Source organism: Myotis myotis, unplaced genomic scaffold (assembly GCF_014108235.1).
Source record: "Myotis myotis isolate mMyoMyo1 unplaced genomic scaffold, mMyoMyo1.p scaffold_m19_p_11, whole genome shotgun sequence".
NCBI lineage: Eukaryota > Metazoa > Chordata > Mammalia > Chiroptera > Vespertilionidae > Myotis > Myotis myotis.
The window spans coordinates 11,613,928-11,638,137 of NW_023416315.1; the positions used below are offsets into that span (position 1 = coordinate 11,613,928).

General features: G+C 39.2%; 1 protein-coding gene across 25 annotated transcripts in view; it reads left to right on the top strand.

Annotated features, from left to right (window-relative positions):
- Nucleotides 1-24,210, top strand: part of NRCAM (neuronal cell adhesion molecule) — a 255,311-nt gene that overhangs the window by 191,056 nt on the left and 40,045 nt on the right. For 19 of the 25 annotated variants that reach the window (XM_036327473.1, XM_036327498.1, XM_036327472.1 and 16 more), the window contains 9 exons: nt 3,773-3,969; nt 5,142-5,264; nt 8,614-8,784; nt 9,286-9,342; nt 11,095-11,206; nt 14,170-14,354; nt 15,788-15,919; nt 22,414-22,557; nt 23,786-23,897. In XM_036327473.1, coding sequence (XP_036183366.1) covers nt 3,773-3,969; nt 5,142-5,264; nt 8,614-8,784; nt 9,286-9,342; nt 11,095-11,206; nt 14,170-14,354; nt 15,788-15,919; nt 22,414-22,557; nt 23,786-23,897 — 1,233 coding nt within the window. The remainder of the gene's footprint in view (nt 1-3,772; nt 3,970-5,141; nt 5,265-8,613; nt 8,785-9,285; nt 9,343-11,094; nt 11,207-14,169; nt 14,355-15,787; nt 15,920-22,413; nt 22,558-23,785; nt 23,898-24,210) is intronic. The other 6 variants (XM_036327479.1, XM_036327487.1, XM_036327495.1 and 3 more) reach the window with 1 other exon arrangement.

Sequence of the window (24,210 nt, forward strand, 5' to 3'; positions counted from 1 at the left end):
ATATAGGAACTTGGGAGAGTTAGGTTATTATTATGAAAATGTAATGTGGATTTTTAATAATAAAAAGTGAAAATTTCTAAATTTTTTCTTTCTTTTTTTAACAAAAAATATCCTTTAGTTATATACCGTAAAATTTACCCATTGTAAGTGTTTGCTTATTTTTAACCAATTGGCTATTGTGCAACAACCACCACTCAGTTTTAGAACTTTTCCTTTGTCCCCAAAGTTCCCTTATGCTCTTTTGCAGTAAATCTCCCCACTACCCTGAGCCTCAGGCCCTAATATAATTTCTTTCTCCATAGATTTCATCTAAATTGAATATAACATGTACTCTTCTGTACATTTGGCATCTTTCAGTTGGCATAATGTTTGGCTATTATGAATGATACTGCAGTGAACATTCTGTGCAAGTCTTTGTGTAGGCATTTGGTTTTATTTTTCTTGAGTAGATACTTCAGAGTGTAATTTCTGGGTTTTATGATAAATATATGTTTAACTTTTTAAGAAACTACCAAACCATTTTCCAAAGTGGCTCTCCCATTCTACGTCCCCATCAGCAATGTATAAATGTTCCTATTTCTCCCCATCCTCTCCAACACTTGTTATTGTCTATCTTGATTTTAGCTATTCTAGTGAGTATGAAAAGATGTTAATTTGCATTTCTCTAATGAGTAACAATGTGAAACACCTTTTCATATGCTTATTAAATATTTCTATATCTTTTTTGGTGAAATATCTATTTAAATAATTTGCTCATTTATTGAGTTATTTGTCTTCTAATTATTGAGTTGTGAGAGTTCTTTATATATTCTAGATACAAGTGCTATATTAGATACATGATTTGCAATTTTTTTAAAAATCTCTTTTTTAAAATTTATTTATTTTCTTTTTTCATCACCATTTATCCCCCCTATGCCTTCTTCCACCTCCCCCCACCCCAATCACCACACTGTTGTCTATGTCCATGAGTTCTTTCTTTCTTTTTATTATTTGCTCAATTCCTTCATCACCACCTCCCCTCACCAGAGGTATCTGCCTGCTCTCTATCTATGAGTCTGTTTCTGTTTTGCTTGTTAGTTCAGTTTGTTCATTAAATTCCACATGAGTGAAATCATATGGTATTTGTCTTTTTCTAACTGGCTTATTTCACTTAGCATAATGTTTTCCAAGTCAATCTATTCTATGCTGTCGCAAAGGGTAAAATTTTCTTCCATTTTACAGCTGAATAGTATTCCATTGAGTGAATGTAACATAGCTGTTTTATTCAGTCGTTACTGATAGACACTTGGGCTGCTTCCAAATCTTGGCTATTGTAAATAGCATTGAAGTGAACATAGGGGTGCGCATATTCTTTTGAATTAGTGTTTTGGGGTTGTTGTTTTGTTTTGTTTTTTAGATAATTGCAAGAAGTCAAATTACTGAGTCAAAGGCAGTTCCGTTTTTAATTTTTTGAGGTAACTCCATACTGCTTTCCACAATGTCTGTACCAATCTGCATTCCCACCAACAGTGCACAAGGGTTCAATTTTCTCTACCTCACCAACACTTGTCATTTGTTGATTTGTTGATGGTAGCCACTCTGACAGGTGTGAGGTGATACCTCATTGTTGTTTTAATGTGCATCTCTCTGATGATCAATGACTTTGAGCATCTTTTCATAGGTCTATTGGCCATCCATATGTCCTCTTTGGAGAAGTGTCTATTCAGGTCCTTTGCCCATTTTTTAATTGGATTGTTCTTTGGGTTTTTTTGATGTTGAGTTGCATGAGTTCTTTATAAACTTTGGATATTAACCCCTTATCAGATGTATCAGCAAATATGTTCTCCCATTTAGTGGAATGTCTGAGATTTTACTTCTATGTTTTCTTCTAAAATTTTTATGGTTTCCAGTCTAACATTTAACTCTTTTATCCATTTTGAGTTTGCTATTCTTATGTATGGTGTAAGAAGGTCCACAGGGTGGTATGGGAGCACTTCCAATTGTTGGAGCTATTGCTTCCCCCCAGGCTGATGCTGCATGGAGGGGAATGTTTTGCCTGAGAAAGATGGCTTCTGCCGCGTAGGGGAATGACTCAGCACAGGGATCCTGGTGGCTGACCTCTCAGCTCTCTTCCCAGTGCCACCAACCCCAGACTGTGCTCACACAGCTCTAGTCCACTCTGCCCTCCCTCCACTTGATCCCAGGATGAGTGACTACAAATTAAATTTTGTGCCTTGGCCCTTTAAGAGGGTGCCCGCATTTCTAGCCATCTCTCCCTAGGGACAGAAACCTCCTGCTTTTCCCAGCCAGATGTTATTGTAGGCTTCTTTCCGAGTTCTGGCACTCTTGCCTGGAGAGTCTGGCTTGGGGTTTAGACCCCACACTTCTCAAGGGGAACCCTTGCACAGCTGAGATATCCTTCTAGAACTTCAGCTGCTGCCTGTGAGTGCCCTGCCATCCCTCTGGGACCTCCATACCTCCTACCAGTTTCCATGTGTCCTCCTCTCCAAGTCCTTGGCTGTAAGACCTCTCTCCAGCTAGTCTTCCGCTGGTTCTTTGGGGTGATTTTCCTATACTTTAGTTAAAACTCCAGTTTGGTCCTGGGAGGAGGTGAGTATAGCGTCCATCTAATCTGCCACCGTCTTGAATCTCAAATATTTTATTTCTGAATTTGTCTATTGCTGGCCTTACAAAACTAGCACAGACTAGCACCTGAGGGAAAAATAAATGTATACTAAATACTGAGGTATATAAAAATCTTTCATCAAAGGCTTGCTTCAAAACAATATAGTCTGACATATTAGAAACACTCTAACACTCAAGCCCTAACATGATATAATTTGGTGGAGTTCCCTTTAGTTTTACCTGTACTTTATCTCAGCACTATTGATATTGTGGACAGATAATTTTTTGTTGTGGGAATGGGGGGCTGTCTTGGGCATTGTAGGTTATTTAGCAGCATCTCCAACCTGTACTGAGTATATGCCAGTGGCACCCACCATACTGCCTCCCACCCTAGCAGTTGTCACAACTCTTACTACAAGGAGAGCAGTGAGAAGGGAAATCCAAGCGGTCCTGGAAAACAGTGAAGTTTAGACAAGTATCCCTTTGTGTGAGCATGGCCCTTGTGACTAGTTATAAAGTGTTTAGTTACACGAGCACTGTGACTTTTATATAAGAAAATCTTCTATATAAATAAAACTGAGAAAGAAGAATTTCAGTTGATAATTTGAAATACTGCCTATGGAATTTATAGAAATTATCTCTAGAATTAAACATTTCTCAAAATACATTAATATAGATTTACCACTTTTAATAACCAACATTTAAAACGCCACTGAACTAGTATTTCTTCCCATCCTACACTTTGCACTTTGGCAATTTGAAACTTGTCTGATTACTTTGAAGGCCTTCCTTGTCACATTTCAGCCCAGAGCAAATTGTTGTAGATAGGTCAACTCTATGAACAATGGAGTTGACAATGAAAATGCTAATGAAGCGTTAAGATAGTGTGCCTAGGAAGCCTCCTTTCTGTATTTCTTTGAAAACTGACAGGCAATTTGTGTGCATGATTTCTTTATTGAGTCAGATTTTTGGGTAGTTCTAATAAAGACATGTACCTTAAAATGTGTGGCCAGCACTCTTTTGTAAGTCATGATTCAATGAAACGTTTTAGGTGTGAAGCCTATTGCACTTTTACGGAATATCAAAATCTAATAACTATTTCTGAAAACGCATAAACTACTAGGAACTTGTTAAAGAGTACGTAATCCTGTTTTTATGTCTTGGGCAGCTTCTCCTGGACCCAAAATGGGACTCATTTTGACATAGATAAAGACCCTCTCGTCACCATGAAGGCTGGCTCGGGAACCCTCATAATTAACATTATGAGCGAAGGGAAAGCAGAGACCTACGAAGGAGTCTATCAGTGCACAGCCAGGAACGAACGTGGAGCTGCAATTTCTAACAACATTGTTGTTCGTCCGTCCAGTAAGTGGGACCTGTCCACCAACAGGTGGCTCTTTTTAAAGCATGGCTCTGAGACTCAGCATCTATTATGTCATCCAAATACTATTACGAGTATATACTAGTAATAGCATTGATTCCAATAATCTGACTTTGTTTTGCATAAAAATTATTGCTCCTTTCCACTTTACCCTAAGTTCCTCAGCCTAATTCTTTGTCAGTCTAGCATGTCTTTTATACAGGTCCAGAATAATAATAAAAAAAAAACACCCGGGGTAAGAAAAGTGTTTCTTTCCCAAATTGATCTAATTATTGATTTTTTATGTATTGTATGTATGAACAAACTTCCTACAGCCAGATGGAATAAATTCAGTATGAAATGGGTGATGAGGTGTGTTATCTTTTTAAAACATTCTTGTTTCAAAATTCAGGTAGAAATAGAGTGGCCTCACTACCTTGCTATTACGTGGCTGTTTTTGCAGTGTTCTATACCCAAATCCTCTCAACAGCGCAAGAGCATGTATTTCAAGAAAAATGACCATTGGCAGTTCTAGTCATTTTAAAAGCTTTTTTAATTACATATGTAATATATGTTCATTACATAAAAAATTAATTCCAAATAAAAAATAAATTTAAAAGTTACTCATGAATTCTTCCATTCAAGAAAATAATTATTGCTTTTTTTCCTAGATATGTTTGTATGTGTTTAAAATGAGCTCATTCTGAAGTACTATTTTATAACCTTTTCTGACTTAACTACGATATGTATATTCTCACATCAGTTTTATCAATAAGTATACTTATATAATACTGTATGATATTAAAAGGTGTAGGTGTATAGTTATGTTATTTGTTTTACAAGTCTTTGGCCGTTTAAGCGTTTTCCATTCTTTTGTAAAGAACATGCTTGTAATGAAATTATTAGGTATCTTCTTAATGATTTATTTAATATAAGCTCTTAGGCTTGGAATCACTGACTCAGAATTTATACTAATAATGGCAGAGAATGAAAATTGTCTTTCTCTCTTTTTTTTTTTTTTTTTACTTTCAACACTGTATTTAAAATTTATTTTCTTGTTATCTTAATGTACACAAATGCGGAGTTACAATTTTCCCAAAAGTTTAGCTTGTCTTTCTAGTGCTCTTTTTCTTTTTCAATCCAGAAATAACTTAGAAGTTGTTATTTCATATCATAGGGTCACCATTGTGGACCAAAGAAAAACTTGAACCAATCACACTTCGAAGTGGCCAGTCTTTGGTACTTCCCTGCAGACCTCCAATTGGATTACCACCAGCTATAATATTCTGGATGGATAATTGTAAGTTTTAATAATATGAATTTCTTTCTTCGAGAGTCTGACAATTATTTGTTGTCAAAGTAAATTATTATCTCTTGTGATTCATAAAATGTTTATAAAATGTTTTAGAGATGCCCAGGAAAATAAATGCTCATTGAAATAAATGTCATTTCATTCATTCATTTGATTTTGGTGAGCACCTACTATGTTCCAGGCACTGCTCTAAATAAACCAAACAAATTTCCTCCTCTCCCCGAGCTTATATTCTATGCTGTAGGAATAGATGGGCGTGGAGAAGGAAGCAGACAATAAATGCCTGTTGAAAGTATGTGTCAGCAATCAGTACTAAGGAAAATCAGCAGAGTTTTAAGCAGAGAATTAATGGAATGAGAGCAAAACAGGCCCCTAAATATTTGGTTGCAAAGGAAAAACCTGGCATAAGCCTCTAAGGCAGGAGCACCCTGGTGTGTGTAAAAGGCAGCAGGGAGGCCAGTGGGGCCAGACTCAGTGAGTCCGAGGGGAGAGTGATAGGAAAGCTGCTTAACTTAATTAGGGTACTCCTAAGGCTTAGGAAGAGCCACACTCAAGGGGCCAAAAAGCTGCATGTGGCTCGCGAGCCCCAGTTTGCCGACCATGGGGTTAGCATGTTACCTTACAGATGGGCCCCACATGGTTCTGCTGGGAAACCAGGAAATCAGGACTTTAAACGTGAGAAATCAGGACTTTAAACATGAGACGCTAATGAGACGCCCAGCGGGAGATGCCCAGCAGGAGTCAGAGCTATAAGAGTCAGAAAAAGATTCAGAGCTCCAGTCAACAGTGTTTGCCTTAGGAGTTTCTTAGAGTCAGAAGCTGGAGGAGAGCAGGGCGGGAGGGAGAGAGTGCAGGTGGTAAGAGCAACGCCTGGAGGACTGAGAACAGGCACCCTCCGGGAACCAAGAATTTAGGGAGAAACCAGCAAAATAGACTAGAAGGAGCTGTCACTGTGGTAAGATGAGAACAAAGAGAGAGCAAAGAAAGAGTATTAAGAAGACAGAACAAGACAAGACAGAACAAGACGGATTAACCAAAGAATTTATATGCATAACCCGTGGACACAGACAGTAGTGTGATGAGGGCCTCGGGAGGGGGCAGGAGCAGGGCGGAGGGGGGCAATGGTGGTGGTAGGGGGATTTCTTTAATACTTTCAACAATAAAAATAATATTTTTTAAAAAGACAGAACAATCAACTGTTTCAAATGCGGCTGGTAAATCATATAACTTCTGATCTGACTGAGAAATGACTACTGAATTTGGGCAACATGGAGGTTCCTGTTGACCTTGACAGGAGTCCTCTAGGTGTAAGGGTGGCAATGCAAGCGAAATATTTGTTGGGAATATATTTTATTCTCAATGACATGATTTCTTCTGAAGTCATGTGCTGTACATATTACCAAAAATAAAATTTAGCTCTAACATCTAATTTCCATTTTGACTCTTATTTGAAAGCACTCAGAGAAAGTATCATGAAGAAATGGAAAATAAACATATACATGAGTAAATGAGCAAACATATCTTTCCCATTATTGCTTTTACTGATTTTGAAAGAATAAGCAATAAATCAAATGTAAATGTCTGGTGTATGACATTGAGAATAACAGTATCTAAATGTCACTGTCAAGGGAGGCCAGTATTTGGTCCTTGGTTCTTATTCAGAAATGATGACCTTTTCACTTAGTAAAGATACATGTATAGTTTCAGAATCATATGAATAAATAACTAATTTTTTTTCCATATTGCACTGCTCGCTATGTCATTTACATACATTTTAGACTGTTGGCATATCATCTGGATCTTTCAAATAAAATTACATCTGGAATATGAGAAAAATTCAGACCTGGATAGCATCCTTCTTGCAAGATGACATTATCAAGTTATTCTATCTGCATACATTTTTTTAAATGTAACGCAAAGGAATTCAGTGGGCACTTTAATTTGATCTACTGACCACCGTCAGCAATAAAATACAGCAGGAGAAATGGAAGAGAATAAATGCATGCTTATCTTTGACTCTCTGTATTCACTAAATAAATGTACATTATTTTTATGAGTTATTTTTAAAACAATTCTTTCTCTAGGGATTAGTGACTCAAAACCATGAATTTACAATCACCAGCCAAATTTGCGTCTTGACCAGAAACTTTATTAACATGGGTAACCAGCCCTGTTTCTGGCTCTGGCTCCACATTTCTCTGCCATGTTTTCTGCCCAAGGGAGCTGCAGGCTTTGAACCATAAGTTTGCCTTTTGTGAAATGTTAGATAGGGCACCTGCTGCAGGAGGAACACAGCGGTGACTCTGACTGGAGAAATCCTCTGGTCCCATACAACCTGGCCCAGGGCCTGGGATGTGCAATTTTTCCTAGTTCTTTCACTTCAAAGCTGAAGAATTTTCCCAGTCTAGACTCTGTGGACTGAGTCAGAAGCTTCAGGATGCATGTTAGCCAGCCCAGTGTAAATTCACGCCCACATCAGTGGTCTCACCTCCCTGCATCCTTCATCAACTTAGAAAAGCTTCCCTTCATGCCTGAAGCTAGACAGTTTCTCAACTGGACCTGAGAGGAAGTAAATGGTTAAACACGAAGCTGACAGTTGCTGATTTAATTAGGGAGCTCCTATGCAGGGCAAGGTGCAGCTTCAGTGCTACATCGGTAGACATGCGGGCGGTAGTCTCTGTCCCCCTGGAACTTGAATTCTGGCACGGGGAGACAGGCAGTAAGCTATGGATATGACAGATGCAATATGTTGTATGTTAGAAGGTGCTACGTAACTCAGAAAAGGAAAAGTAGAGGAGGTAAGGAAGGCTGGGTGAGGTGGGCTTCTGAGGGGCATGTCTGCAGTATTAAATAGTGTCATTATTGCACCCTGTTGTTAATTGCCCTTTTGCTTGCCTGATTCTTCAGTTAGACAAGCTCAGACAGGGTAAGGATCCTGTTATGCCGACACCTGCACAGGGCCTAGTTCACAGGTAGGTGCTCTCACAGTATTTGATGTCTGGCCATTTGTGAAGATGAAACTCAGGTTAATATCCTTATAAGCTTACTTAATGCATATTCTAAGGCATGTGTGTATATATGCATATTTAGGGATTACCTTAAATATTACGAAAAGTCACACAAACTCTTTTTTTTCTGGTTTACGCTTGCTAAATAAAACACTTCACTGTACAACTCTAATCTCATCTCTGTCCTAATCCAGAGAAATTGAGGTCCACAGGTACAATTGGAGATTTAATAATACATAGAACTAGTGGTAGATACATTTGTCTTGCTAATTTGGAAAGTGGTCGCTTTAATGATAGAATGGTCTGGCTGTCTCTCTGCCTTTCCCCAGCCTTTCAAAGACTTCCACAGAGTGAGAGGGTTTCCCAGGGTCTGAATGGAGACCTTTATTTTTCCAATGTTCTCCCAGAGGATTCCCGCGAAGACTATATCTGTTACGCCAGATTTAACCACACTCAAACCATACAGCAGAAGCAACCTATTTCTGTGAAGGTGATTTTAGGTAAGTGTTTAGCTCCCTGAATCTGTCTTTCAATGATGTGTAAAACATATTAACCATTAAGTACTACTGACTTAAGTAAACGGATTCATTGATCAGGGAACTACCTGTGAATATAGTGACTAAAGTGCTGCCGTATGTATTATAAAGAGCATGCATATATGCCCTAAATACTCTGCAATTTTTGCTATCATTAACGTTACTGTTTTCCTGATAGCTTTGTGAATTCACTTGAAGTTCTGCGCATTTGCGTGTGATTTATGCCCCATGAGGCCTTCAGTGGGCAAACCTACAGCTTCAGTTATATGTTCACATAATGCTGGTTAGGGGTGACTGAGTAAATTAATGAGTTAGTCATGTACAATGTAAAGCACTGTTTTTAGTTCGTAGGGATGGCACTTGGTCAGCATAGCTGGATGTGTTTGCTTTCATTGCCCAATATTTTTTCTTGCAATACCTTCTCCCCTACTTTTTACATTCTTCATAATATTCTGTTTATTTCAGTGGATGAATTGAATGACACTATAGCTGCTAATTTGAGTGACACTGAGGTTTATGGTGGTGAGTTATGGTGATTGTAACTGATAATCTCTCCTTCATTGTAGAATTTAGTTCACTAACTTCACCTCCATGGCTATTTAACCTTATTTCTTTATGAAATTCCTAGTTACCACTAGAATAAATGTATGTTTCTTGTGAAATTTAGCTATAAGCTTGCAAACATGCCACTCAAACATTTTCCATGTTGTATGTATAATAATGAAAATTATTATAGCTGTTTTCATGCAAAGAATCATTTCACATAATTTGGAAAAAATGTTCATGTGTGTTCAGAATTAGATTTTTCATTTTTTGTCTTGTTCATAAATTTTTCTCATGAACTAAATAATTGGCAAAGTGCATTAACCTGCTTGAATACTAACTCTTCACCGTCTTAGTAACCTTTAGCAACTAACAGTAAGTGGGTTTTGATTGCAAGTCATCACACTTCCCATCTGTTTTCACATGACATTATGAATATTGTATAATTAGCAACAGTATTTCTCTTAATTTTGTTTAAAACCCAGTCATTATCTTCAGTAGAAGTAATTTTTTACAAAATAGAGCATTTAACTTCATTCTTTCGAAAAGAAAAGAATTTGATTTCCTTAAGGGAAATGTGGATTTCAGGTACAGAATTGATCATTGAAAATTAGGAATTCTGGATATGGGGTGTTCTTAATTATCTAGAAGGCAGAATTTCTGCTGCATTATTTTTTTTACCTTTGAGTATGAAGTAAAAAACATTAAGGTTCTATTAATCAGCAGAATAGACATGCCACAGCTCCTGTTTTATTTTATTTTTAGTGTAATAAACTCCTGAAAGATATAGGCCTCAAAACCATGCCCAAAGTGATTTCAGAGGAGTAAGATTGCCTCTAACTTTAAAATCTTAGGAAAACTATAATTTTACAGTATTCAGTTTTTGTGAGCATCAAATAGTTAATGCATTAAAGTTTTGAAAACTGTAAAGGGCTACAGAATCAGAATATGGTTTGCTTTCTACATTAAGTTTTTCTCAAAGTTCACCAGAGTATAAGACCACATTTAGGCAATATCCCCATGAGAAGGAAGGTGGCCTGTATACATCTCCCAGAGATCTCTGATTTGAGCCCTCTTTATATTTTCATTGAGGAAACCAATTTCAATTTCTTTAACTCCATTATTAGTCTTAATTCGTGGCGAAACTTGCCAGACCTCTATTAGTAACTTTCTAATTTTGTTTTGTGTTGTGTTGTTTTCTATAAGCCTTGCAGTTTGAGGACTTTGACATATTAGACATCTACCACAGATTTATCTCCATAATTAATCAATGGAATTGAGTGTAATGTTGTCCCTGGTGGAAACCAGAATAGCCCTTCCACAGTCATACCCTCAGAAAAATCTAACATCTTCTAGGAAGTAGACAGCTAATTTTGCTTTGAGCACTAATTTTACGTGATGTTTAGTTTGAGAATATGATTTTCCTTTCTATGTCTGCATTGTGAAAATTTACCTATACACAAAAAATTCCTTTAAAATATTACAAATTAAGAAAATATATGAAAGGAGACTAGTTCTTACTATTAGTGTTTATGCAACCAAAATTTTTCCTATTCCTGGATGGCTAAGTGAGCAATGGCTATTTGTAAGGCAAAGAGTGTGCATGTGTATTTTAACAAATTTTACAATGTTAAATAGTTTTGAAAAGGGATTAGATTTTTAGGCAGTGAACTGTGTTTCTAGAAATACATATTCATAACTTTTAATGCATATTGATTTTCTCGTTTGCAGCTAAATCAAGTAGAGAGAGGCCACCAACATTTTTAACTCCACAAGGCAATGCAAGTAACAAAGAGGAATTAAGAGGGAATGTTCTTTCGTTAGAGTGCATTGCAGAAGGACTGTGAGTTAATACTTTGTGTCTTGGTGTACATTTCTTGTAAAAACAGAATCGATTGGTAGAGAAGTATTAACATCATAGGAAGAGTCACTGTCTTATATAATTCCATTAAGCATCAAGAAATATCTGAGAATTATTTCCAAAATAGGCCATATAATCTCATATTATTAAAACATTTTTAATATAATAGTGTTCCTCATGAAATAAGTATCAGTTATCACCTTATGATTGCTACAATTATAATTAGGGTGTATTATTTTGCTACTGTGTGTAACAGACCACCTCAAAACTTAATGGCTTAAAAACAATAGCTATTTATCATTAATCATTTTTCTGCAGGTCTGCAGGGAGGTTGTGCTAGAATGGGCTAATCCAGCTGATTTAGGTTGAGCCTGCTCATGTGTCTACTAGGTGGCTCAGCTATGGGTTCACAGTTCTGAGGCTGTAGTGCTGGCTGTCAGCTGCACAGCTGAGCTCTCGGCCTTGAATTTCTCACATCCCTCTAGCAGCCCAGCCCAGGCTAATTCTAACAATAGAAGCACACACAGCCTTTTAGGGGCTAGCCTCAGAACTGGCACAGTGTTCCTTGCACTATTTCTTACTATAAAGTCACAAGCCCAGCTTCTTTGCAAATGTCTCGTCAAAATCGATGTCACCCCTAGAACCGATGTGCCCTTGGCAGGAGTTGCAGGAAGGCCTCGCTCAGATATAAGAACAACTGTTACATTAGGTACACATTAGAGACAAACTTCTATCTAGTCCCTTCTGATACATGGCACAGAGCAAGTACCATTGATAGGGGCACATATGCTGAAAGCATTGAATAGACTCTCAGAAACATGTTGTGATCACATGTTTGATCTGAGCTGATAACTCAGCAGTCTCCTTCCCAGAACCAGCCTTTAGGAATGAATGGAGGCCTCTGCTGGCCGTGGCAGGAAAGCACACTACACACTACTTGGTTTCTCAAGTACCTGAAAACTAGCAAAGCCCTCATTTAAAGATCCATTAAGTATATATCTTCCCCAGTAGAATAAAAAAACAAACACAAAAAACAAAACCCTTGCAATTTTCTTCACCATTGTGTTAAAAAGTGGTTTAATCTACCAACCTTCAACCTTTTGGGAGCAGACAGACCCATTCTCACAATTTAGTGATTCTCCTTCCCACATGTGATATATTATATAAAAATCTAAAATATGGTTGGTATTTGGAAATTGCATCAAACTTCCAAATTTTTTTAAAGCTTGGAATGCTGTAAAACTAAGATTGAAGCTCTATCACTTATAAATCAATAAACATGAGACTCATAGAATAAAAATATTTCTAATTCTTAACACCTGCCCCGTGGAGTAGCAGGCCTCCAGAGCAGTTCATGACATAGCAAAGCTGTGATCTCATTCTTCTACTCCCACTGCCCTCTCACCTCCAGATCATAGGAGATGCAGATTAATCTGACTGTAAGGAAACACCATAGTGTGCTATCCGATTCCACATGTGCATGGTAGCTTCAGCTTTTCAAAATGATTTCACATTTTTGCCTCTTTTTATATTCACATCATGCCTTATTTTAGAAACCGTTTCATCAAATATATGTGTGTGTTAAATTATTTTTATTTAACCAAATATATCAAAATCAATTTTTAAAATAATCAATTAATCCCACTTGCATTTCTAATGACAAATATTGTGATCTTCCTGAGGGCCTGGATCATTCTTTCTTCATCTTTATCTTCCCAACACACAACTCAATGCTTGGTCTCTAGTTCCGTGCCTAGTAAATGTTTGCGTCGAGTGGATTTTTATTTTACCCTCATGAAAAGCTTCTAAAGCCACTTGATCGAGTTAGGCATTATTATCCCCAGTAAGGCAGCTAAGGAAACTGAAGTCCAAAGAGGCCAAGGAGCCAAGGTCAGAGAACAATTTAGGAACAGGGCTGGCACTTGAAAGCAGATCTTTAACTCTAAGCCTGTGTTCTGGCTTTTCATTGGTCTTTATACTTCATAATTAAATAAGAAACACCGTGAGAAATGGTGTAATACATGAGTTTAATCTCTTCTTGTCAACTGGTATAATATTTTAAAATCTCTATATATACAAAAGCCTAAGTGACCTTTACGGCCGGCTGGTAGCTATGATGCGACTGACCACCAGGGGGCAGGTGTTCAATGCAGGAGCTGCCCCCTGGTAGTGTGCTCCCATAGCCAACCTCCCTCAGCCAGCCAACTTCCCACGGTCCCTCCCCCCCGGCCGGCTGGCCCGATCAGCACCGACCAGGACTGAATGAGATGGGCCCCAATCAGCCCTGATTGCCAGCCAGGCCGAGGGACCCCACCCATGCACGAATTCGTGCACCGGGCCTCTAGTAAATAATAATGACATTAAGGAAAGAGCACCATCTCTCTAATTACTTCATTTACATTACCAGATAGCCTTCTTTGAAATAAAAAAGTTCTTCCATTTGATGTGGAAATGTGTGTAAAAAAAATTCCTGGGCACAATTATGTGTATCATCTCTTTCTCTGTGCATCTCTAACTCTAGCTGATAAAAAAAAAAAATCTAACTCAGTATCATTAATTTCACGGTAATTCTTTTGATTGGCATAGTACCTTTTGATTGGCATGTAAAATTTTCCAAGAGTGCCTCATTGACGAGAACTTGGAAGAAAACATTTAGGTCCCGTCAGTAAAGTAACTCGTGCTGGCATACTCACCGCACCACTGCAGTCAAAGTTTATGGTGTGCCACAAAGTAGCTTAGTTCTGCTTATGTGAAAATGGTAGCTGATAGCCTTAAACATAAGGTTCTGAGCATTATTTATAAAAGTGTGATGCTAGTTAAAGTACCTATATGCTTCTCATTAGCTTTATATAAAGCATTTATTATAAACTTGCATGAAATTTCACCCTCAAAAGCAGTTAGGTAACTTCTTTTTTTGTGTCATCATCCTTTATTTATCTTATCAGGCCTACCCCAATTATTTACTGGATAAAAGAAGATGGAACACTACCCATCAACCGGACATTTTATAGGAATTTTCAGAAAACTCTGCAGATCACTCAGGTTTCAGAAGCAGACTCGGGGAAGTACCAGTGTATAGCCAAAAATGCATTAGGAGTCATCCATCACACCATTTCTGTCACAGTGAAAGGTACATACCATTGTTTAAAATGTATTGCTCTTGCATTCATGCGAGGCCCTAAATCTCCAATTCGTATGCCTTCCATTATATTCTTCAATAATAATAAATGTAAATTTATATCAACATTCATGATACTGTGAATCTCTTCTCATTGCTGTTTATACTTATTGTGCATCTAAATAAGATTAAAAATAGCTTCCTCAAATCTTCCTTACAAAAGAATCCCAACTAATAAATGTAGAAAGAGTGAAGGAAATGGAAAATCACCATTAGAATCCCACCATTACAATTGCTGCAGGCAGGAGCCAGTGATGAGTGCTAAAATTAGTGGATGAAACCTTAAGGAGAAGGAGGATATTTGTATAGCCTCAAGGTATTTATCCCGCCACAAAAGAAAATAATTTACTGAGGCAGTTTTAATAGATGTCTTCACATTCTTTATACTCCTCCCTTAAGGAGATGGAGCTTATGTTCCCTCCCCTTGAATGTGGGCTGAACTCAGTGCCTCACTAAGTAAATAGAGTATGGAAAGCAGGAAAATACTAACTTTACAGTGGAGAAACCTGGCAAACGTCACCTTAACCAGGAGATCAAGATTAACACAACCAGTAATATGTTGATATCACGTGCTCCCTGATATGATGTAATCAGAAGAGCCATCACCCAAAACCTCAGTCTAATTGTGAGAAAACAGACAAATCCAAGTCGAAAGGCGTTCTACAAAATAACTGATCAGTGTTCTTCAAAAGTCTAAACGTCATGAAAGACACCAAAGACCAAGAAATTCTCAGATTGGAGGAAACTAAGGAAATATGACAAATAAATACGATGTGGTGTCCAGGGTCCTGGGACAGAAATAAGACGGTGGGAAAACTGGGGAAGTTCTAATAAAGTGTGTTGTTTAGTTAATGGCGCTGCACCAATGTTAATTTCTTGTTTTGATGACTATACCGTGGTTATATAAGATACTAACATTAGAGATGGCTGGGTGAAGGGCTTCTGGGAACACTATATATTAACCTTGCAACTTTTCACAATTGCAAAGTTTTAAAAATTGCTTCCTAATTTTATAATGACATATATTCTGTGAGGCTCCGCATTTAAATTCATATTTTTTCAGTCCTATCTGCACCTGTAAATTGCTCTAACCCTTGGATAAATCTGTGGCTTGTTTGATGTATGATTAATTAATGTAAAACAGATGATAATTATATCAAAAAGATTTAGAAATAATAACTAGATATCAGTGAGTCTTTTTAAACATTCTTTTGAAAACCTGAAGTATTATTGGAAGCATCACTGATAAACCTACTCACTCTAAAAAATAAAACTAACAAATGTTTTGCAAAATGCTTTTTATTAAAATAGGTCATTATACTAAATTAGCTAGAATTCTTATTTGACTCACATTTTTGTGTGTTTTTTTTCTTTCCTCAATCAAGCGGCTCCATACTGGATCATGGCACCTCAAAATCTTGTGCTGTCCCCAGGAGAGGACGGGGCCCTGATCTGCAGAGCTAACGGCAACCCCAAACCCAGAATTAGCTGGTTGTCGAACGGAGTCCCAATAGAAAGTAAGTTTCCTTGACTGGCTCCCGTGGTGGTATATTTTCAGGGCATAGGTACATGTCAACAGGGAACAAATAGTGATAAAATAATGTGGGTTAAGGAAGGAAGTCATGTATAAGGTAAACAGATTACCTTTATATTTTTATCTTTCTACCTTAGATATTTATTCAGATGGAGTATTTGTACTATCATGGCATGTGTTGATTGGGACTTGGGGATAGTTCCTTTGTTGTTTGTTTGTTTGTTTACAAGCATCATAGGAAGAAGGGCAGGGTCAAAATTAAACTTCACGGAGAAGCTCAGTTTATCTTCTTTGTTCAGAATGTGAAGTGGTTTACAGAAACATCATAAGAGTCAGAGGAGGTGGGGTGGGAGGCTTGGGGATAGAGCCAGTGGCTGGAGGAATAAGAAACATAGCTGTCTTAATTTAAAGAGTTTTTAATACCTAAATATAGCCCAGAAGTCCCCAAGTTCTCAAGGCTTCAGGGGTCACTATTCCACTTAATAGCCAAAGAACACACCCTCTCACCCGGGCCAATGCAGGACACTCAACCTTGACCAGTTTCCCTTCCCGGGGATAGCGGAGATCGTCCTTGAGCAGTTCTCACACAGTCCTGGCTGCAGCTGTCACCTCTCCTGGCACTTTCCCTGGACCACTCCCGAAGTTTTTCTCAGCCAACTGGTCCAGGCTGCCATTCTGCTGCCTTGGACAGACCCTCAAGTGTGGCCACAGGCCTTCCCTTCCATTAATTTCCTAAATCATAGCAAACACCAGTTTTATAAAACTTTGTTAAAGGCTTGAGGATAGAAGGGGATTGTAGCAAACGAAAAGAAAACTGAAAACAAGTATTGCACCTCTCTGCCCCCCATCCTGAGCCATGGCATCCACAGAGAGCCCACCGAGACTCCCTTTTCTCAACCCCACCCACCACCACTGCCACCCGCCGGAGCATCTGGGAACATTTCCCCTTCTTGGAGTTCAGGCCTTCCCTTAGACCCAGACAGAGAGAAAATCCGTTTCTGTTTAAAACCCAGCCTCAGGGAGCCAGGGAATGCTGCTTGGCAGCCAGAATGCGACACAAGAACAAGGGGAGATTAAATTACGAAGCTGATCTTTCTTCCTAATTCGCTCAACATATTGTCATACCAAACCCAGGACAGGCAGTGTCTCTCAGGGAACCTTGTAACCCTGGTTGTATTAAGAGCTTTGAAATGCACTCATAGACATTCCTCTTTAAGTGAAACGTTTGGGGGAAGGATCAACTATGGAAGGCCTTCTTGGGGTGGGGAGGTTGGCTCAGAGCAGTAGTCCCAGGAGATAAGGTAGGGCCTTCTACTATAACCCCAAATTATCTGATTAGGTCCAGAGGAGAAAGAGGAAAAAAAAAGCTGTCAAGTCAGGTTCCATATGAGTTCATTTCTTCCATCGCAAAAGTATTTAAGTCCCCACGGGAAGGAAAACAGGAAGTTGAGTGAAGGTAGGATGAGAATTCCACATGCCTACAGGTCCAGGGTCCCTGACCTCTGCTGTGCCTCAGAGCAGTCACTCTGGTGGACAAGCAAGGAGAGAACCACCATGGCATGGCCGCAGACAAGGATTCTGGCCCACGAGGCTGCCCCATGGTGCTGGGAGCAGGTGCCGCATGTTTACACGGCAGTGATATAAAGCATCCCTACAAGGTGTCTTTCTCCACAGTTGGTGGCCAAACTAAACATGTATGGATTGCTATTTGGAATCTCATAACTAAAAGGCAAAGAGCTGAGACACCTGGTGGGGACCCTCGTAGCTCTCTGCAGGATGATACTGCAGGCTCACGGCTGTTCTCTGCTCCCACCCTCAGCATCTGGACCATCTACTGAGTTCACAGTCAGCCTACATGCCTCACCTTGGGTTTACCTACCCTGATACAACACAAGGAGTAAATGGGGAAGAAAACTGTCAAAAATTCATGGAATTTCAAGGAGCTTTGTGCTTCTCCACTCTGCTGGATGGTTGCCCTCTGAATTTAGAGGCTCCTAAGCAGAATTGCCTTTGAGGTTTGGGACTGTTCTGGAAACAGGGGCTTGGGACTTGTTTCTCATCTGCAGTTTGCTGAATGGTGCACCCCCACTGCTGCATCCAGCAATGATGGGTCCTGGGGAAAGGTTGGCAGAAAGGCAGCGGTAGGCAAGAAAGAGCGAAGCCTGCTGCAGCATACAGTGGCACACAATAGGCATGGTAGGCATTTATAACCTTCAAGAGGGCCTAGACTGGGCCTCGTAAGTTTGCTGGGAGCACAAGCTGATTTGCTGACACACCTTTCACCAAAGAGGCTGCAGAAACCTTGGGTAGATCAGCTGCCAAGGGTGAGGGGCAGGGGACAGCTGTGCCTCTGCAGCGTTATCATGCAGGGAGCTGCGTAGCATCTCTGCCAGGTGCCTGGAGTCCCCACCAGGTGCCACACAGCAGAGGCACTCTCAGGGGACCATACTCCCAGATACACAGCCTCCCCATACCTGGCTTGTAGGCAGTCATCCAAGGACATTGACACTCCTCCTCCCTCTGCAGGCCCTGGCTGCCAAGTGCACATAATTTCTGTGAAGGAGTAATAGGATCAGGAGGATAGAGGGGGATTTTGCTAGCAAAATAGTGTTATTGATTTGTGACTATGCATTTCAGACCTGGGACCTGTTTTACAAAACTGGAAGAATTAACTCAAAAACTGTCTGGAATCTAATCTCAATGTCTTCCAAAACTCTGTCCCCCGAGACTGGCCAGGTTACTTTAAACTTTTCTTGTAGCAAAAATAATAATAATAATAATAATAATAATAATAATAATAATAGACTGCATGATATGGAATTTCCCCCCAAATCACCTAAAATATTCTTTAAACAACCTACAGAAGTCAGGAGAAAGAACACAGCTGCAGAGAACTTTAATCTTATCATGTGACCTGCAGTGTCTGGGAAGGTGTGGAAGTAGAATCCTTCCAGAAAGAAAATGTCCAAGGCCAGGGTCGTGGGCACCACAGTCCCTATCCCTGTCCTGGGAGGCAGCAGGAAGCCTAACATTTGTCAGTCTGTAACCGTGTTCCATGTGAGTTGTGGTCGGCCTCAGATTCTCTCGCATGGAGCATATATAACATCACACCACCATTATGTCAAAAGGTTTCTTTTCTCTAAGACATGAGGAGGGCAGGGAATGAAGAGAGAGAGAGAATGCATAGATCTCCTGCCACAATTATATATATCACTGACATTGCAGGAGAGACTGAAAACCAGTAAGATATGATAAGCAGCCAAGGGAATGGAGGAAGGGACCAGGATATTCCCAAGATTCCACCAACCTTCTTCCTTTCCTCAAAAGGAAAATCCTTCTAGTGGATGAAATAAGCAACTGAAGAGGAAAATCCACCTCTTCACCTAGAGACTTGGTCTACGTTATTCCCAAATGTTCAGATTTCTGGAGATGTTTATGAAGCAGACTAACCCAGAAAAGCTGAGCATTGATCTCATGGTAAACAAACCATTAAGTGCTCCAGGCTCGAGTGCATCTGATAGCTAGTTAACCTAGTTCACAAAGTTATTTTTAAAATAAAATTATGCAATAGACACAGTATTTTTAAAATAATGCTATACATGTAAGCATTCTTCTTCTTCTCATTATCTAAACGTTGGAAGCATTTATAATTCAGGCTGTCATGTCAGGGGAGTTAGATAAAAGAAAGTATTATTGGAAGCCTATCATCCAAGTTCAGAGCCTTACCTTTGGGGCTTTAAGTTCTATGCAGTGATTCTGTGCTCTTAGATTTCTTCCTCCAATGTTCATTATTAGCAAATGAAATTAATTGTTTCTAGACTCAATTATTATTCCTTTGGATAACTTAGCTTTGCACTGGAGAGCTACTCCCACCCAGTAGCCAGCCCAGAGTCCAAAGGCTTCATTCAGGTATCTCTGTACAGTTTCATTCTTTGTCCAAATACCAGCTGAGCCACGGACAGTTCCTGGGTTTGTTTGCATTTCATTGGTAAGTGCTTAAGGAAAATGTAGACCAAGCCCCATGGAGAGAGACCTGCTTGTTCTTTACCTAAAGGGTTTATTTTATTCCTGAAAATCTTGCCAAACATATTCAAAGACTGCTCCACTTAACAGAAATAAGGCACGGACAGTTGGATGCCTTTCATGTAAAGAATAACATCAAAAGGTGCAACTGGGCTGCATAAAACCTTTTTAAAACAGTTTATTTTATGATGTGACTAATGAGTCCCCACTGGAGGAAGACTGTCCTGCTGGCTTTGTTCATTGAGCTGGTCTTCCATGTTCATGGTGCTATAACCTTTTTTATTGTGGTTAAGAAACTCCACATGATATAAAATTTACCATCTTAACCATTTTTAAGTATACGGTCCAGTAGTGTTAAATATATTCACATTATTGTGAAAGAGACGTCCAGAACTTTTCCATCTTGCAAAACTGGAACTCTATACCATTAAGCAACACAGGATGGTATAACTTCTAAAAGCACAACATACTCAAGGAATGTGAGGAGCTCTTCTCACTTAGTCTGCCACCCATCCAGATGAATAAGGCCCAGAGTCTCCGCGGGCCTCATCACTGTCAAATGCCCGTCACTCACTCCCGGCCCTCCACTCCGTGGCATGTCCACAGAGGTGCAGTCCGAATGGACATGTAGGGGTGCCGAGAGTCCCCTGAGGAATCCCAACAGTGAGTGCGCGAGTGCTGGGTCCAGATTTGTTATTCAGCTCTGCTCCAGCACGCCTTGCTGAGGCAGTGGATGGACATCACTGAGAGCATGTGAGTCAAAAGATCCTGAAGATACTAGACTTGGATGTGGAACAAGGAACACGGCTGCCCTGAGGTATACTGCATTCTCAGGGTACCTGGATGCCTGGTCACAGCTGTAGTTCACTTCCTTCATTACTGTGACATTCTGTTCTCTCCTGTAGTTTATTGATAAAACTTATACCCTGTTAAAGGAGTTCAAACTTGTTATTGTCTTCTGGTTAGAAGAACATGTTTCCTAAGGCAATTTTTAAAATATCAGACTCATAAACAGCAGGTATGAGCTAAGAAGCTGACTCAAGTGCCTTGATACAACCTGATCACTAGTTGAACTAACTGGAGTATTTAAGATAATTTCACAAATTACCTATTGATTGTGATCTGAGTGTTGAACATCTACATACAAATCTGTATAATAGTAAAGTTGTGTGGTTTTAAGCCACTAAGTTTGTAATAATTTGTGATAGCAGTAGAAAACTAATGCAGAAAGTATGAGCACATTGAATATGTGTGGTAGAACAAAGATTAATAACTATATTTTGGCTTACTTCTATTAAAGTGAATTAATCACAGATGAACCCAATATTTGAAATTTTAAAGCGATAAAGGAGTCTGAATGCAGTGATAATCATGTCTTAGATGCACATTCATTTCCTGTTATCAAAGGGGAAAATGGTGTGTAGACTGAAAGCCAAGTCTACTTAAGTGGCTCAAGTTGCAAGAGCAGTTGGAGAGAAAGGTGGCTGTGACTCGGTTTTGCTTTGGGTCAGCACGCCGAGGCAGATGCCTGTTAGCCCTTGCAGTGTCCTTTTAAAGCAACGGAAGGCCCCGCCTAGGCTTTAGCATTCACACGAAGGGATTTAGCTCAGGAATGCAGCACCTCCAAATTGTTGGGCATGCCCTGGACATAATTCTCACGTATTACATTACCCGACCAGTGTCATTCCACGTCAGTAAGGACCAATCCCGGTCTTAACATTTTTTTAAGTACTTGAGAGGTTTAGCTGAAAATACTACCTTTCAAAGAATTTTTACACAATGTATTTCTATGCCAGGAATTTCCAAAACAGGAAAAGAAGTATCTTTACATTTGATTATTAGTTCGTTCTTTCTTTCATTCTTTCTTTCTTTCCTTTCTTTCTTTCTTTCTTTCTTTCTTTCTTTCTTTCTTTCTTTCTTTCTTTCTTTCTTTCTTTCTTTCCCTCCCTCCCTCCCTCCCTCCCTCCCTCCCTCCCTCCCTCCCTCCCTCCCTCCCTTCCTTCCTTCCTTCCTTCCTTCCTTCCTTCCTTTCTTTCTTTCCTTTTCAAAAAGAGGCTCTTAAAAGATAGATTTGGATGAGCTAGAGGGATCCTATATTGTTTTTGACTAGTTTTTGCTGTCCATGATTTCTTTGTGAACAAGGAAATATTTTCCTAAATTTGTATTGCAGTTTTCACCTAACTTGTGCTTTTCTGTTCCTGCATCTCTCAAAATAATATTCAGTCAGTCCACTTAAAACTAGGTGAATATCCAGCATACACCCATGCTAAGTGATAACTAAGTTCTGAGGAAGGAAAATTGTGGCTTCTGCCTCAGTTCTTGGTCTTGTCCTTCGTACTGGATATACCTAGATCAGTCTGTATTTGTTCTGCTTACTATAATGTAGACCTCAGCTTTACATCTTCTAAGCAAAGAGGAATAAATGTATACTTTTTTATTTTTACACCCAAACAGTTGCCCCTGATGACCCCAGCAGAAAAATAAATGGAGATACCATTATTTTCTCAAGCGTTCAAGAAAGATCCAGTGCCGTGTATCAGTGCAATGCCTCTAATGAATACGGATATTTGCTGGGAAATGCATTTGTAAATGTGCTGGGTAAGCTCTTCCTCTATTGAAGACATGGCAGGTTAAATTCAGGACTCCTGTTGTTTTCCAGTCATTTTGCAAAAATGCATTAAGCAGCTACTATGTGCAATGCTGGGTTCTTGGAACTAACAGGGATAAAGAAAGCTGAATACGATACAAACCTTGCTCTAAAGGGTATTGCAGTCTACTCTTAATGTTCTTTCATAACACAGTGTTTGTCATGGGCTATTCTTCATTGTACAAATAACCAAATGGTCAGGCTGCTCTGTTCACAGATGGTTAGACCAGCTATCAAACCCCTCAATAGGAAAATGGCATTGAGTTGCCATTAGTAACAGAATGTTACTGCTGTTCCATCCTACAAACAGACAACTTGAGTAACAGTTCTGATTTTTTTAAAAATAAGTCATTAATCATAACAGTTGGCCTCTATCTAAGTCACAGGTGTGCATTTAATTCATAGTAATACATTTTTGAAAACTATGACATATTCAAACATATTCTGAAATGGTTGGTTATGTGAACATTGTTTTCCTTGTAATGGACGAAACTACCAAAATACCAAACTTGTTAAAAGTTTGCGTGAGAATTGTTTTCATGGTGCCAGGGAATTATATTTCAAGTCTTGCTAAGGGTGGTGGGCTCCCTTTCACACAAAATTAGTTAGGAAGCCAACCGACACTTCATATTTCCCCTTTATGCTTGGAATGGAGGTCAGTAAATCAAAGGAAGAGCTGAGCAGTGAGATATTGGTGGATGTTTGGGAAGCAGCTTTGATCTCTGGTTCTGTTTTTTAATCATCAGTGCTGTGCTCTTTTCTGCCGGCTCTGCTCCCACCCACCCACCCCACTATAACTCAGGGGTTATGATGGGCCAGTCACTCAACAAAAATGTACTTAGTCATGATTTTTGTGCCAGACACTGTGCTAGTTCCTGGGGAAAACTAGCACATTCCCTACCTTCAAGGGATTCGCAGTGGAGTAGAAGATATAGATAAATAAATCAATTATTAAAACCCTATGCCTGGTAATATGTGGGGCATGAGGCAGAGGGAGAAGACTTATTTTTCCTCCTTGAGTGTCTGGTAGTGTTATGCCTGATAGAGAATGTATGGGCAGAGGCATATTGGTTGTGCTTTTCCATAAACTCTAATGGCCTTAAAACAAAATGCAATAAAATAGATGGTGGCTCTGGATGTTTATTTTATATTTACTTTACCTTTTCTAAACGTTTCTAGCTGAGCCACCACGCATCCTTACATCTGAAAACACACTCTATCAGGTCATTGCAAACAGGCCCGCTCTACTAGACTGTGCCTTCTTTGGGTCTCCTCTACCTACCATTGAGTGGTAAGTATTGGCCCTATTTCTTTTTAATGTTTCCATTTGCTAACACCTTCAAATTTCTCAATATGTTGGGTTTTAGTCAGAGAACATATAGGGGAAAGGCAGTGCAGAATCCATCATATTATTAATTATTAAATGTATGCGCAAATATTTATTAACTACGTGTTCTGTGCTAAATACTTTCACGTGTCTAATCTGTTTAACAGCACGCATTGTCAACCACAGAGATATATGTAAATGTTTTTTATAAAACTTAAGGTTGTTGCATTTTACAGTGCCATGGACATTACCTGGGACTTCATGAATGGTGGCTAGA